Genomic DNA, 16889 nt, shown 5'->3' on the forward strand with positions numbered 1-16889 from the left:
ACTATGGTCCATTTGTACCATAGCATCATGACATATTACTCGGCAATACAAAGGAAAGAACTACTGATATTTGCAGCAACCTAGATGAGTCTTCAGAGATGACTGAGTGAAATAAGCCAATCTCAAACGGCTGCACACTGTAAAATTCCATTTACATGTCTTAAATGACAAAAATTATAGGAATGGAGAGAACATTAGTGCTCACCAAAAGTTCAGTAGAAGGCAGCGATGGAGGGAAGTGGTATGGCTATAAAAAGGACACTTGTGGGATCCTTGTAGTTTTGGAATTGTGCATCCTTGACTGATTGTATCACTGTCAGTGGCCCAGTTGTAATAGTGAACTGTAATTTTCTAAGATGTTCGCCTTTGGAAAACCTGCGTAAAGGCACATGGAATCTCTCTCTATTAATTTTGTTATAATTGCATTTAAATCTACAGGCCTCTCATAATAAAAAGTTTAATTAAAAATTAGTATTGAAGCAAAGTTTATTTAACTTTTAGTTTCCTTTTTTTTCTTAACCTATATTCTTATATTTTTAAGCAAACATCAGCTGAATATATTTATCTTTTTTGTTTTTAGATATTCTTTCTCTTTTCCTGAATATCTGAAGTTCAATGTGACAGATTTTTTTAAATCTTATATTCTAAATTTGTCTGTTTCTGTACAGTTTCTGTTAATGGGGGAGAAAAGGCATAGATTTATTTATACAAAATTCCTCCAGTTGTCACTTAACTATATAAAGGGCTGTTTTGGGAGGTGGTTTGGCAAGTTTGATTTTGAAAGGCAGGGAGCAGCCATGTGTCTTTAATAAAACAGCCATTACATACATTTATATATCATAAAAATAATGTGTATAGCTCATTCAGTTTATAAAGTTCTTAGACTGAGCCTCAGATTTTTTGCTTTTCCTGGTGTTGACTTCCTCTAATATACTTGAGAAGTCACTTGAAAGCTATATGCTTAGTTCTTCTTGTATGAAATCTTGTATTGCACCTTCTGTTAAGCCAGCAGTTTCTATTTACTTATTGTTAATAGTGGGAACTATTAATAATATCTCATTGCCTTTCATCTCCATGAAGTGATTGGTGTAACAACTGTGACAAGATGATATAATTTTTATTTACATTTTTAGATGGTACCTTTTTCTATGTGCTCTTTAGTAATTGTTCAAAGCCCTGTTCATTTTGGCAACATGAAAAAGATTAAGAGATTGGGAAATTTTAAAGTTTTAAATTTTGAAGCACTTCAGCAGTTGAAAAGATTGACAGTTGTGAGTTAGAAGAGACTTCTAACCATCGTAATCAAATCACCATACTATATGTCTTAAACTTACACAGAGATATGTCAATTATTTCTCAGTAAAATTGGGAAAAAAAAACATGGAAAAAATTATCTTGCTAATTGTCTACAAATTGATTAAATTGTATTATAGTATACAATTAGCACATTATTTGTGCATGTAATTGTGCACAGTTATATACAGATTATTCAACTTATGTTTTTTGTAACAAAATGGGACACTTATCTTAAAAGTGAAATCCAAGTCTTTTCCTGATCAATTACCTTAATCATAGAGGAAGTCTGGGTTTCTGTTCTATCCAGGTAGGTAGGTTGTAATTTTAAGCAGTTTGGTTTGCTAAGCATGATTAAGACACTGTTCCCTTTGAGGTTTACCCTTTCGCTTCTAAGGTACAACTGTTTATCATCTTGGGTCAAAGGTTATAAAAAGTAGTCATCAATTAAAGCTTTATTGGTTGTAATTGGTAATGCTATGAAAGGAGGCAGCCAAACTGAATCTAATAATAAAAGACTCTTTGTTAGAATATTTAATAAATTAACACTCTCTCATGGAAGAGGGGAAGTTAATTACAAAGCCCAAGATTGTTAATCATAATGTTTACTTTCTTCAAAAGCACAGACCCAACTATCCATAATCATTAGACATTAGATTTCTTTCTTTTTTAAAATTCTGTAGACTTCTGTCATTCCCGGAGGGGATGTTCTTTTCTATGGCTCAGACTTGGGGTATGGGAGAAAGAGGAAATGCCAAGACAAACATAAGTTATAAGGGGCATCTTAAAAATAAACAGGATTCTGTTAGAACATCAGATTGCTGTTGCTCTTCAAAAAGGGTCAGAAGTTTATGTAGGTTTACTCTGTAGGCTAAGTGAGTAATATCAAGAATTGGGGCATTTAGAAAGTAATGTGGTTTTTTTTTTTCATGGTTAATTATCTACCAGAGCAATTATCCTTTCCACATCTATGTTGTGAACAGTGTGGTTCTTGAATTTTAGACATTTTTCAAAGCCATAATGTAGGTAAGTGGAGTGGTGACACAGTACTACCTTCACGACTCTTGAATGATCTTGCCATGAGAACTCTTGTGAATGGGCTTTCACATCTGAGAATCAAACGATCAAATGAATGTTTCTAGATTTAAGAAATAGGGGACATCTTGGGTTTGTTCTTTACATGTGTTTCTGTAGTCTGATCTTTAAGTCACTTCTAATGAAAGAAAATCCTGCTTTGCGCCTGCTGTTCAAATTAGCCATATGGTGAAGTGTAATATCCCGCTGAATGTCATTACGGTGCCCTGTGATATGTGCTCCCCTTTTCACATGGAAGCAAATTAAAACAGCCCTTTCAGGTGTGTGTTGTTTTTTTTTTTAACACTCTGAATAAACCTGTCTTCACTTGGATGCTGGGACAGTTAAAAGGGTGTTCTCCAGCTGCAGTCAGGGCGATAAAATTATAGGCTTTGCTCAAGAGCAAATGGAAATATTGCTTCCTGTAGGCAAAGCCGGAAGAACCTTCTATGTGATTCCCTTCTTCCATTTCTCTCTCTCGTTCTCTGCATACTCGTCCATAGTTGTTTCTCAGTCCAAGGGTTCGCTTTGTTTTGTTGTGATGGATGGGAAGGATTCTGTCTACTTTCCAGTGAACCTCATATCGGTCTCTGCCATGGAAGAGTCACTAGATGAAGAGCTGTTTAACCAAATAATGGCATAGTAAATATGTAATAAAGAAAACAGAAGGTCTTTCCCTCTATGTAGACATATTGCCCCTATGAGGAAGTATTGTCCCAGCATAAGCTTTTTTTTTCTGTGAAACTGGACATGTTTCCACTAACATTTAGAGACCTGGAGATCAATAATTGTATGAAAGGTTCAGGATGTTTCTGCATATAGGATACATTGTTTCCTTTTATGAAGGAAAGAAATTCAGGAAAGGTCTTTCATCTGGCCTTCTCTTTTCCCACTAAGAGCAAGGATCACATGATCCTGACTTATTTGATTCCTGGTGTGACCTACTATAGCAACTATAATCTGAGCTTTGTTAGCAATGAATTTTATCACTTTTATTTATATACAAAAACAAAAGGCCTTAACTCATTTGCCCACACTGAGTGACAATACTGTTTTTTTAGTGTTTATATTCAGACAAGTCTAGACACGTGGGAAATTCAAAATCATCACTTGTGTTTTTATTTTTAAACATTTATTCATAACCCATGTTCCAGGATTTGTATGGCAGTCTGTAGCACGTGTTTGAAGAAAAGCAGCTGGAACAGTGTTGTGCAGTAAAAGTGGCTCATACTGGATTATGATGTTCTGGGAAAGATTTTTGCCTGGAAAAGTCAGTGAAAAGAACATGTACAATATGATATATGATCCTATTTATATATGTGTTATATGCACATATGTGTGTAGGTAAAATATCTGTTTAGAATAGCTGCCCTGGTAGCTCAGACGGTAAAGAATCTGCCTGTAATGCGGGAGACCTGGGTTCAATCCCGGGGTCAGGAAGATCCCCTTGAGAAGGGAATGGCTGCCCACTTCAGTGTTCTTGCCAGGAGAATTCCGTGGACAGAGGAGCCTGGTGGGCCGCATTCCATGGGGTCGCAAAGTGTTGGACACCACTGAGCGACTAAGCACACACACACACACACACACACACACACACACGAAGTAGTAAGCCGTAGTTATCTCTAGGAGATGGGGATTATGAATGAAGTTCTTAAAAATTGAAGGTTGATTTATAATAGTATCAATATATTAGTTGCATGTATATAACATAGTGATTAAACATTTTTATAGATTATAGTGCATTTAAAATTGTTGTAAAATATTGGCTGTGCGCCCTGTGCTGTACAGTATGTCCTCATAGCATGTTTATTTTTTATGTACATAGTAGTTTGTACCACTTAATCCCCACACATGTCTTGTCCCTCCTTCCTTCCCTTTCCCTACTGGTAACGATGTGTTCATTCTCAATATCTGCTAGTCTTCTTCTGTTTTGTAGTATTCAATTGTTTATTTTTTTATATTTCGCATGTAAGTGATAGCATGCAGTATTTATCTTCCTTTGTCTAACTTGCTTCACTAAGCATAATACTCTCTAGGTCCATTCATGTTGTTGCAAATGGCAGAATTCCATTCTTTTTTATGACTGAGTGATATCCAATTGTATGTATTTGCCATATCTTCTTTACCCACTCATCTGTTGATGGACATTTAGGTTGCTTCCATGTGTTGGCGGTTGCAGATAGTGCTGCTGTGAACAATGGGATGCATATATCTTTTTGAATTACTGTTTCTGTTTTCTTCAGATCTGGATATATAAATATATAGGAACATACGTGTCAGGCAACTCAAAACTTTTACCACTCTGTGTATGTCTGTGGATGACTGTGAAAGTGCCATGAGTTTTGATTTTGATGCTACCCATAAATTTTAGCAGGCAGGCAAATTTGCAAATTAGGAATCCATGAATAATAATTGACTGTATTTCCTCCTGATTGCTCTCTTATTAAATAACACCACCAGCCAAACTAGTTACCTAGGTTAGAAATCTCTGGTCAGTTTTCTTTCCTTCATATCCTTTACCACATATATCCAGTTGGTTTGTGCCTCTTTAAGTATATGTCAGGGTCTAATCCTTCTGTAGCTGATTTCCCCTTCCTTCATAGTGCTTACTACATTATAGCTTCCAGGTGTCTAAAACTAGAGTTGAAGTCCAAATATCTTATCATGATCTACAAAGTCCCCCGGCCTTGTCTCCTATCACACCTCTCCCTCACACCCTGAAGTTCCAGTTGTGAAGAACTTGCAGTTCATGGAGTGTGTGATATCGTTTTTCACTGAATCTCTCTGTCTCTACAAGGAACATTTTTCCCCCCTTTCTGTTTACCTGGCTTATTCTTCCGAGTCATTCTTCAATTATGAGTATAAATGTTATTTTTTTCCTGTGAATCTTTCTCTAACATTTATCCCTCCCCATTCATGTGCATACATACACACAGACACACACACACACACACACACACACTCAGTTATACATTCCACTTCAATCCATAGGATTTTATAGTTTATTTTAATATAATTGCTTGTTTAATTTCTAGTCTTCCACTATAGACTATAAATTCAGTGAGGAGATTCTTAGTATCTTTTACATGGTAAGCACTTTATATACTTTGTAACTGATTTTTCTGTGACATTGTAGGTATTAATTCATTAATTATTGTATAGTCTTTGGAGCACTGTCATTCTAAAGACATAAAATGAAAAAGAAAACAACTTTTGCCTTGCCTTCCTATTGTTTTGTATCTTTTTGTTTATACTTTTATTAGCTTTTCAGATGACTTTTTTTGGTTTGTGTTTTGTTTTTTTTTTTCATTTGAGTGGTTAAAGGAGCTTGAGGCCAAAGTGGTAGGACTCTATTGAACATTGTCTATTGACCTATTTGTGAATAGGCAGGCACTTCCTCAATTACTCAGCTGTATTGGGTAGACATCTATTTCTCAATTTCTTCCTATAAGCATTGAGTTGACAAAATTGGCAAAGAAATAGAAAAATCAGAGGTGAATTTATTGAACATTCACTAGGGAAAATCTAACTCAATTTTGTAAATGGAGAAGCCAGACTTATTAGATAAATTGGTCTTTTCTTATGTTTTAATTTTATTAAAAAACAAAATGTATATAGTTTAGAATTAAGTAGAACTTCATAATTTGGTTTTTATATAGAATTTCATCTTGTTTATTTTCTGTCATTTATGACAAATAATTAAATTAGTATGCTACTGCTAAGTCACTTTAGTCGTGTCCAACTCTTTGCTATGCTATGGACTGTAACCCTCCAGGCTCCTCTGCTCATGGGGTTCTCCAGACAAGAATAGTGGAGTGGGTTGCCATTTCCTCCTCCAGGGGATCTTCCTGACCCAGGGATCGAACCCATGTCTCCTGCAGTTCCTGCACTGAAGACAGATTCTTTACCACTAGGCCACCAGGAAGTCCTGGTTAGTATGCTGTGTCCTAATTAACAAGGCTTTCCCTAAATTCTCAACTAAGTGTATCTTGGCTCAAAGGTATGTTGAAAGTGTAATGTCACACTCACATAATAAAGGGCCTTTTAGGGCTGTTAACCTTAAAATGAAATGTCCTTCACTGTGTACAAAAGGTAATTGACCTTTAATAATACCACTATGCTGGAAAATGGTGACAAGTAGGGAATAACTTTAACAAACCAACATGCAATTTCCACTTCTTATTTCTTAATATAATTATTTGCTACCTCACTAGCTTATGGACTAAGAAAGTCTTGAAATAGCAGTCTTAAGGTTTGCTTTCATTTTTTAGACAGAAAAATTCAGATGTATACAGTTGTCAAAACCTTAGTGTGTTAAAATATTCGATTTTAAGCTACACCAAGAGTTGTCAAACCATGACTCTTGTGTTAGGTCCATCATACTGCCTGTTTTTGTATGACCTTGTGAACTTTTACATTTTCAAATGATGGGTAAAAAATCATTTTTTTATCCATAGAAGACTATATTTTATGACAGGTGAAAATGGTATAAAATTCTAATTTCAGTTTCTACAAATAAGGTTTTATTGGAACAGAGCCATACTCATTTATATATTGTTTATGACTGCTCTTATACTACAGCAGCAGTGTTGAGTGTTTGCATCAAAGACTGCGTGGCTCAACAAAGACTATTTACTATTCTGCTCATTACAGAAAACATTTGCCAACCACTGAGCTACACTATCGAGTATGCATGATTTAGGACCTTAAATAGCTTTTCCAGTTTAAGGATAACAAAGAAGTCATGTTGAGTAAGATTCTTCAGACTTTTGGGAAGGTGAAAAAACCTGAAGGTAGATAGTACATGGAAAGTCTTCCTTCTGTGCAGGAGACCTGTGTTCAGTCCCTGGGTTGGGAGGATCCCCTGGAGAAGGGAATGGCTACCCACTTTGGTATTCTTGCCTGGACAGAGGAGCCTGGCGGACAATGGTCCATAGAGTCTCAAAGAGTCAGACATGACTGAAATGACTAGCACTTTCACAGTAAACCTTATCTTCACATGGGTGGGGCTTCACTTTCATCATTGATTTCATCTTATGTTTTAAATAAGTATTTGCATAGTGGTTATTATTTATCAAGACAATATTCTAAAAGCTTTATAACTCTTCATAATCTTTATAACAAACATAGGAGGTTGGCATCTTTATAAATAAGTAAGCCATAGCATGTCTACTAGTGAAAGGTAAAGAGTTAAACAGTGGAAGTTAGATTAATGAAAGGGAAATTATATAGCTAGTCATATGAGTTATACTGTAGGAGAAAATGGCAACCCACTCCAGTATTCTTGCTGAGATAATCCCATGACAGAGAAGCCTGGCGAGCTACAGTCCACGTGGTTGGAAAGAGTCAGACACAACTGACTGATGGACACATGAGTTACACAGTTAATAAGGGCTAGGCCATGATTTGAATAAAGTCATCTGGTTCTAAAATCAATGCTGTTAACCGCTGTACAATGCTGTCTCTCCCTTTCTACTTTTGTTTATTTAGAAAAGTCTTGGGTTGAGAGTAGGGTTTAATAAAAGGGGAGCATCATGTTTTAAAAGTTTTGAGTTCATATCAGTTTCTAGGGTTGTTATAATCAAGTACCACAACTCAGTGGCTTAAAATAAGAGAAATTTCTTCTGTCACTGTTTTAGAGCGTAGAAATCCAAAATCGGGATGTTAGGAGGCTGTCCTTCCTCTGAGATTCTGGGTAGAATCCTTCCCTGCCTCTCCACGGCCTCTGTGGTGGCCAGTAGTCCTTGGTGCTAAGATATATCAGTCCCATCTCTGCTTGTGGCTCCATGTTGAATTCTCCCTGAGCTGTCCTCATACAGCATTTTCCTCTTCTTAGGAAGACACCAGTTATGCCAGATGAAGGGTCATCCTGTTATTGCATGACTACATCTTAGTGTAACTAATTACACTTGTAAAGACTATTTCTAAATGGTCATGCTGTGAGGTCTGGGGAAGGACATTAGTTTCGAGAGGACACTATTCAACCCCAGTTATAGAGCATATAAATCAGCTCTTGTTTTCTAGAATACCTTTCAGTTTAAGCCCAAAAACTCTACATGAAAAGCTACAAGGTTTTGTTTCTTCCTTTAAAAAAAAAAATTCTTTTTACTTTATTTTGCTTTACAATACTGTATTGGTTTTGCCATCCTTTTTGGTGTTAATCCTGTGCCAGATAATATTCTGTCTGAGAAGACTGACATTATTCTCAACTTCTGCCTTTTTCTTGCCTTCTTTTGGCCTCTTGCTCATGATTTATTTGAGACTAGATTTTATTCTGGAATTTTCTTCTGGGATGTTCTGTGATTTTTTTTTTAAAGGATCATTTTCTCAACTGTTATTATAACCTACAAGAATGTTGGTTTGTTTTTTTCTTGTAAATTTGTGATAATTAGTTCAGAAACCAACTTTGGTGTTTTTGGAGGTTGAGTTCTCACAGTTTCCTCTGAATAATCTTGTGTCCATTTCTATTGGGATTTGTAAGTTAGGTTCAGTAAGTTCTAATAATTATTTTTTTTTCAATGGTTATTATTGTTAAAATGACAGATTGTGAGAAATGTGGGACTGCCTTAGCTTCTGACCTGGGAGCTTCTCTATACTAGCGTGGTTGGCCCAATTGTGTCAACCTATTTCCTTTCATTTGTTTTGCAGGGGGCCCGGGAAACATTTGAGAACTACTACCGAAAACAAAGGCGAAAACAGGCTCGTTTGGTGCTCCAGCCTCCATCTAACATGGTAGGATAACCACTTTTATTTTTCTCCCTTTTTCATTTTTCTTCTATATCTTTTAATTATTTTCCACTTGTGATCCCCCCCTGCTAAATTGTCATTTGGGGACCACTTTTGATGGCTGTGACTTGCACTAAGAAAGTAGCAACTAACGTTTCTTGGTTGCTATGTTTCAGGCATTCTTCTAAGTACTAGATATGTATTGTCTCATTTCATCCTCACTGTAATCCTATAAAGGTAGGTTGTTGTTGAGTCACCTAGTCATGTCCGATTCTTTGCAACCCCATGGACTGTAGCACGCCAGGCTTCCCTGGGCTTCAGTATCTCCTGAAGTTTGCTCAAACTCATGTCCATTGAGTCGGTGATGCCATCCCACCATCTTGTTCTCTGTCGACCCCTTCGCCTCCTGCCCTCAATCTTTCCCAGCATCAGGGTCTTTTCCAGTGAGTGAGTGCTTTATGTCAGGTGCCTGATGTATTGGAGCTTCAGCTTCAGCATCGTCCATCCAGTGACTATTCAGGATTGATTTCCTTTAGGATTGCGTGGTTTATTGCCATACTGTCCAAGGGAATCTCAAGAGCCTTCTTCAGCACCATAGTTCGAAGGCATCAATTGTTTCATGCTCAGCCTTCTTTATGGTCCACCACTCACATTGGTACATGACTATTGGAAGAACCACAGCTTTGAATATATGGACTTTTGTCGGCAAAATGTCTCTGCTTTTGAATACACTGTCTAGGTTTGTCATAGCTTTTTTTACAAGGAGCAAGTGTCTTTTAATTTCATGGCTGCAGCCTCCATCTACAGTGATTTTGGAGCCCAAGAAAATATAATCTGTCACTGTTTCCACTGTCTCCACATCTATTTGCCATGAAGTGATGGGACCGGATGCCATGATCTTTGTTTTCTTAATGTTGAGTTTTAAGCCAGCTTTTTCACTCTCCTCTTTACCTTCATCAAGAGGCTCTTTAGTTCCTCTTCACTTTCTGGCAATAGGGTAGTGTCATCTGCATATCTGAGGTTATTGCTATTTCTCTCGACAATCTTGATTCCAGCTTGAGGTTCATCCAGCCCAATGTTTCACATGATGTACTCTGCATATAAGTTAAATAAGCAGGGTGACAATATACAGCCTTGATGTACTTCTTTCCCAATTTGGAACCAGCCCATTGTTCTATGTCCAGTCCTAACTGTTGCTTCTTGACCTGCATACCAATTTCTCAGGAGGCAGGTAAGGTGGTCTGGTATTCCCATCTCTTGAAGAATTTTCTACAGTTTGTTCTGATCCATACAGTCAAAGATTTTAGCATAGCCAATGAAACAGAAGTAAATGTGTTTCTGCAGTGTACTTGATTTTTCTGTGATCCATCTGATGTTGGCAGTTTGATCTCTGGTTCCTCTGCCTTTTCTAAATCCTGCTTGAACATCTGAAAGTTCTTAGTTCATGTACTGTTGAAGCCTCACTTGAAGGATTTTGAGCATTACTTTGCTAGCATATAAAATAAGCACAATTGTGGGGCAGTTAGAACATTCTTTGACATTGCCCTTCTTTGGAATTCAAATGAAAACTGACATTTCCAGTCCTATGACTACTGCTAAGTTTTCTAAATTTGCTGATATATTGAGTGCAGCACTTTAACTGCATCATCTTTTAGGATTTAAAATAGCTCAGCTGAAATCCCATCACCTCCACTAGCTGTGTTCATAGTGATGTTTTCTTAGGTGCACTTGACTTCCCATTCCAGGATGTCTGGTTCTAGGTGAGTGATCACACCATCATGGTTATCCGGGTCATTAAGACGTTTTTTGTATAGTTCCGTGTATTCTTGACACCTTTTCTTAATATCTTCTGTTTTTGTTAGGTCCATACCATTTCTGTCCTTTATTGTGCCTGCCTTTGCATGAAATGTTCCTTTGGTAATTTTATTGAAGAGATCTCTAGTCTTTCTCATTCTATTGTTTTCCTCTGTTTCTCTACATTGTTCACTTTAGAAGGATTTCTTATCTCTCCTTGCTATTCTTTGGAACTCTGCATTCAGCTGGGTATGTTTTTCCCTTTCTTTAAGACTTGCTTCTCTTCTTTTTTCAACTATTTGTAAGGCCTCCTCAGATAACCATTTTGCCTTTTTTGCATTTCTTTTTCTTGGGGATGATTTTGATCACTGCCTCCTGTACAATGTTAGGAACTTCTGTCCTTGGTTCTTCAGGCATTCTGTCTGTCAGATCTAATCCCTTGAATCTATTTGTCACTTCTACTATATAATCATAAGGGATTCGATTTAGGTCATCCTTGAATGGCCTAGTGGTTTTCCCTACTTACTTCAGTTTAAGTCTGAATTTTACAATAAGGAGTTCATGATCTGAGCCACAGTCGGTTCTTGATCTTGTTTTTGCTGACTGTATAGAGCTTTACCATCTTTAGCTGCAGAGAATATACTCAGTCAGATTTTGGTATCTGGTGACGTCCATATGTAGAGTCGTCTCTTTCTCTTCTGTTGTTGTAACAGGGTGTTTGCTATGATCAGTGTGTTCTCTTGGCAAAACTCTGTTAGTGTTTGCCCCGCTTCATTTTGTACTCCAAGGCCAAACTTGCCTGTTATTCCAGATATCTCTTGATGTCCTACTTTTGCATTTCAATCCCCTATGATGAAAAGGACATCTTTTTTTGGACATCTTGTTAGTTCTAGAAGGTCTTCTAGGTCTTCATAGAACTGTTCAACTTCGGCTTTTTTAGCATTAGTGGTTGGGGCATAGATATGTAGGCACTCTCATTGTATTTACTTTATAGTCTTGGGAATTGAGCCTTAAGAAATTTAGCTGATTTGTGTCTTTATCAAAACAAAAACAATAACTTTTTTCTTCTTTGCTTTTTTGTAGCATGAAACCTTAGACGGCTACAGGAAGTATTTTAATCAAATTGTCGGGTGGGTATTTGTGTGTGTGTGTGTCTTAAATTTATGTACTTTCAATAGTTTGTACACTTTTCCTGAGACTTAGAAAAGTACAACAAGTGTTCTTTGGGAATTTATTTTTCTTTTCTTTATTTAAATTCTTAAAACAAGATTTGGTTTTGAATATCTGATGATTTTAAAGGAATGTCTATTTCTTTCAACATTATATTGTTGGAGAATACTTTTTATGGAGAAAGGAAGAATAAAGCTGAATTGTAACATTATTATATGTGATAGTTTGCTTTTCCATTGTTAAGAGAGAACCAAGCAATCAACAAATGTTGGCACATTTTTTCTAAAAGAGCCAAATGGTAACATGTTTTAGGTTCAACAGACCAAGTGGTTTCTCTTGCAGCTATTAAGCTTTGTTGCGGTACAAAAACAGCTATAGACAATATGTACATGAGACACAATTGGTGTGTTCCAATAAAACAGTAGTTATAAAAATAAGCAGTGTGCCAAATTTATTCCATGGACTGCATCGTTTGCCACCCTCATCTTGAGAATATACACTAGTTTGGAATTGCAGTTCCCCAATAAGCTCCCCAAATATAGGCCGCTTATTCTTATTGCAAAATAGTGACTTTGTAGTGAAAAAAGGGAAGTAAGTTGAATTGTTCCATGAAATTTCTTTTTCAAATTCAGATTGTTGTAATGTAATTGATAACTTTATTAAAGTGTTATCATGAGCAATTCTCTATTTAAAGAATTGTTGTAATTAGTATGACTATTTAGGTAAGATAGCTAAAGATACATTTTAGATGCATACAAATTAGGATACCACAGCAGAATGTTAAAAAATATGTGTGTATTTTTTTACTTTTGTGCTATATCTTTTCAACACTTTGATGAAAAAGTTTTGTATAAGGGGAATTGTTTTAATATTTTGTGTGTTGGATTCTTAAAATAATGGGTGTTTTAACTTTTGTTGTTTTTTGTAAAATGTTTTAATGGCCTCATGTTTTTACTGTAGTGAAACTAGTCTCCTTTATCTATAAACATTATTTTCTTCCCTTTTAAATTCCAGGATAGCATGGTTAACATTTAATGCAAATGTAATTCCAGTTTCTATTGAAGTGATTAATATGATATCATGATCAAAGGTATAATTCCAAGTCTAATAAATCTGATTTTGTTTGCTATACCAAATAGCTTTCTCTAAGAAAAAACACTACTATTGCCTTCTAATTTAATGGCAGCTCTTAATGTTTGTGACATGCTGAAAATTGTAATCAAACTATTTTCTGACAGCTGTTCTTTCTTTTTCCTCAATCTTAGCTTTTTTGTGGTTGAAGATCACATTTTACATACAACACAGGGCTTAGTAAATAGAGCCTACATTGATGAACTGTGGGAAATGGCACTTTCAAAAACCATCGCAGCACTCCGTACTCATTCGGTATGTAAGACACCCAAGAGAAGTTTTTACTTCAAGCTAATTGTCTCTGCAATATTCAGTCTTCTACAGCTTTAAAATCATCCTATGAATATCATTTACTCATGAAAGATGTATGGAAGTAACCACTTCAAACTGCATGTTCTCTAATGCTAAGCCCTCTTTTGTGGATGTTCTTTGCATTAAGAAAGCAACGGCTAACATTTACTGATTGTTCTCTATGTCTCAGGCATTGTTATTGTATTGTTACTGTGTACTGCATATATATTTCATCTTCACTTCATCTTTCTAAGGCAGATACTGTTTTTATATTTGTCATGTAGGCTGCAGAACAACCTCAGAGAGGTTAAGTAGCTAGCCTAATATCACCCAACAAATAGAGCTTGGATTCGAACCTTGACAGTATGGCTGCAGAGCCCATTTCTTAGACACTACACCTTAGTGCCTTTGTAATGCCTATTAATACAGGTTTGGAGTTCACAGATTTATTCTTACTCCATAACATTTCAATAAGTTGCCCGATTTTCAGTTTCCATGCTCTATTGATCTGGTTTACGATAGCATCAATTTTTAATGATAATCTTCTTTATTACAGGTGGAGAATCCTGGCTCTGAATTATTCATTTATTCATTCATTCAATATTTCTTGAACAAGGATTACATGTTGATCATAGCAATACAAGAATGAATAAGACTAAGGACTTTGTTCTTAGAGAGCTGTATTATGATTGGGGAATTTCCCAATAAACTAATCAATATCAGACAGTGATAATACAATGCAGTTAAAAGAGAGTGATATATTAGGACAACACGGTGCCTGATTTTGATAAGTGATATGAATGGCATTCTGAGATCTAAATATCAAGGAGTCAGTATTTGTGCAAAGATCAATTAAAGATCATACTAGGTATAAGGAACAGTAGTGCAAGGACTTTGTGGTATTATTGTGTATGAAAGTGTTTCAGGAACAATAGTGAGAAGTTAATAATAAAAGATAATTTAGTATTTAAAAAATTTCAAGAAATGGTTCTAGTATGCATATTATTTTGTTAACCAGAAGCTTAAAAGTCATTTGTCTCTATCTATACATTGTCAAGTGTTTCAGAGTAAATACCATGTCTAAAATTTAGAGTTGAAGGGAGTGTAGCCACTTTAAAGGAAACTGAACAATGCTCCAAGTGGGTAGAACATAAGACATAGAACCCTAAGGAGGTATGGTAGGAAGTAAGAATTAAAAAAAATAGGAAGATTTCACATTATTTAGGACCCGTTTGACCCTTTAAGCAGTGAGTTAAGTGGAATATGTGTGTTTGGGACAGGTGTAGAGTAAATTGGAGTGAGAAGATCAGATTTCTATTTTTAAAAGATTATTCTAGCTAGATAATGGATAAGGGATGAGAATGGATGTGGGGGGAAGGGTTATTGGTAGGCTGGTCTAGCATTCCAGACAGAGATGGTAGACAAAAGTGATGGTAGATATGGAAAGAAGTAGATGAGTCTGAGAGATATTTAGGAAGTAAGACTTATAATACTTTGTGATGGACTAAATGTAAGAGATAAGGTTAAAAGAAGTATCAGGGCCTAGGTTTATGATTTCCTTCCTTGGATGATAGTGTTGGTATTGATGGTTTGGAGTGGGAAAGTCATAAGTTACTTTTGGATACGATTACTTTAGATGCCTTTGTGCAATTAAAGTAGTAGGGTCTGTCGTTGTTGGTCAGTTGCTGAGTCATGTCTGACTCTTTGTGACCCCATGGACTGCAGCACACCAGGCTTCCCTGTACTTTACCATCTCCCTGAGCTTGCTCAAACTCATGTCCATTAAGTCAGTGATGCCATCCAACCATCTTGTCCTCCATCATCCCTTTCTCCTCCTGCCTTCAATCTTTCCCAGCATCAGGGTCTTTTCTAATGAGTCAGCTAGTCAGCTACATCAGGTAGCCAAGGTATTGGAGCTTTAGCTTCAGGATCAGTCATTCCAATGAATATTCAGGATTGATTTCCTTTAGGATTGACTGGTTTGATCTCCTTGCAGTCCAAAGTACTTTCAAGAGTCTTCTCCAACACCACAGTTCAAAAGCATCAATTCTTTACTACTCAGGCTTCTTTATGGTCCAACTCTCACATCCATACAAGACTACTGGAAAAACCATAGCTTTGACTAGACAGACCTTTGTTGGCAAAGTAATGTCTCTGCTTTTTAATACACTGTGTGGGTTTGTCATAGCTTTTCTTCCAAGGAGCAAGTGTCCTTTAATTTCATGGCTGCAGTCACTATCTGCAGTGATTTTGGAGCCCAAGAAAATAAAGTCTGTCACTGTTTCCATTGTTTCCCCATCTATTGGTTATGAAGTGATGGGACCGGATGCCATGATCTTTGTTTTTTGAATGTTGAGTTATATGCTAGCTTTTTCACTCTCCTCTTTCAGTTTCATGAAGAGGCAATTTAGTTCATCTTTGCTTTCTGCCATAAGGGTGGTGCCATCTGTGTATCTGAGGTTATTGATATTTCTCCTGGCAGCGTTGCATCTAGCTTTTGCTTTATCTAGCCTGGCATGCTGTTCTCTGCACATAAGTTAAATAAGCAGGGTGACAATATACATCCTTGACATACTCCTTTCCCAATTTGGAACCGTTGTTCCATGTCTAGTTCTAACTGTGTTGGGTTTTGACCCAGATAAGGTGGTCGTATTCCTATCCCTTTAAGAATTTTCCACAGTTTGTTGTGATCCACACAATCAAAGGCTTTAGCATAATCAATGAAGCAGAAGTAGATGTTTTTCTGGAATTCTCTTTCTTTTTCTATGATCCAGTGGATATTGGCAGTTTGATCTCTGGTTCTTCTGTCTCTAGCTGTATTGATTAATGTATCAATTTGAAACCAAAGAGGTTGTGTTGTTACTGAATGTGCTGCAATACTTTCTCCTTTTTCTTGGTAGTTTCTTTAGTATTTATAAATGTTAAATGTTTACATATCTAATTTATATTTATCTTATTTAAAAATTTCTCCCATTGCTTATATGAGTCCAAGGACTTTATCTGGCATTTTAACCATTATATGCTTGCATCATATTAAAATCTGTCATATTTTAAAGTATTTTTTAATGTTTCTGCCTATTCGAAACTAAAAAAGTCTCTTACCTATTTTATGGCTTGATTTTTACACAGTTATATTATTACTACCACCTGTTCTTTTTTTATTACTACCACCTGTTCTTAATGTCATTTAGGGTATGATTAAACAATCTCATTTTAATTTTTTGCCATACTATATCCATTGTCCTAGGACCATTTTTTAAATGTCTTACTATCTTCCATTTTATGGTGTGCTGTTATTAATACATAAAAATTATACAAAGATAACATGATTAATAAAAGATAGGAAATATTGATTATTAATAGTAATGAAATTGGCCGTGATCCCTGGCATAATTATTATCTGTCTTATA

At 36.1% G+C, this 16889-nt stretch overlaps 1 protein-coding gene across 1 annotated transcript in view; it reads left to right on the forward strand.

Moving 5' to 3' along the window:
* EXOC6B (exocyst complex component 6B) overlaps positions 1-16889 on the forward strand; it is a 705276-nt gene that overhangs the window by 358880 nt on the left and 329507 nt on the right. The window contains exons 9-11 of the mRNA XM_005686374.3: positions 9016-9099; positions 11971-12017; positions 13323-13443. Of these exons, the coding sequence (XP_005686431.1) occupies positions 9016-9099; positions 11971-12017; positions 13323-13443 (252 nt within the window). The remainder of the gene's footprint in view (positions 1-9015; positions 9100-11970; positions 12018-13322; positions 13444-16889) is intronic.

Source organism: Capra hircus, chromosome 11 (genome assembly GCF_001704415.2).
Source record: "Capra hircus breed San Clemente chromosome 11, ASM170441v1, whole genome shotgun sequence".
In the NCBI taxonomy this organism is placed as follows: Eukaryota; Metazoa; Chordata; class Mammalia; order Artiodactyla; family Bovidae; genus Capra; species Capra hircus.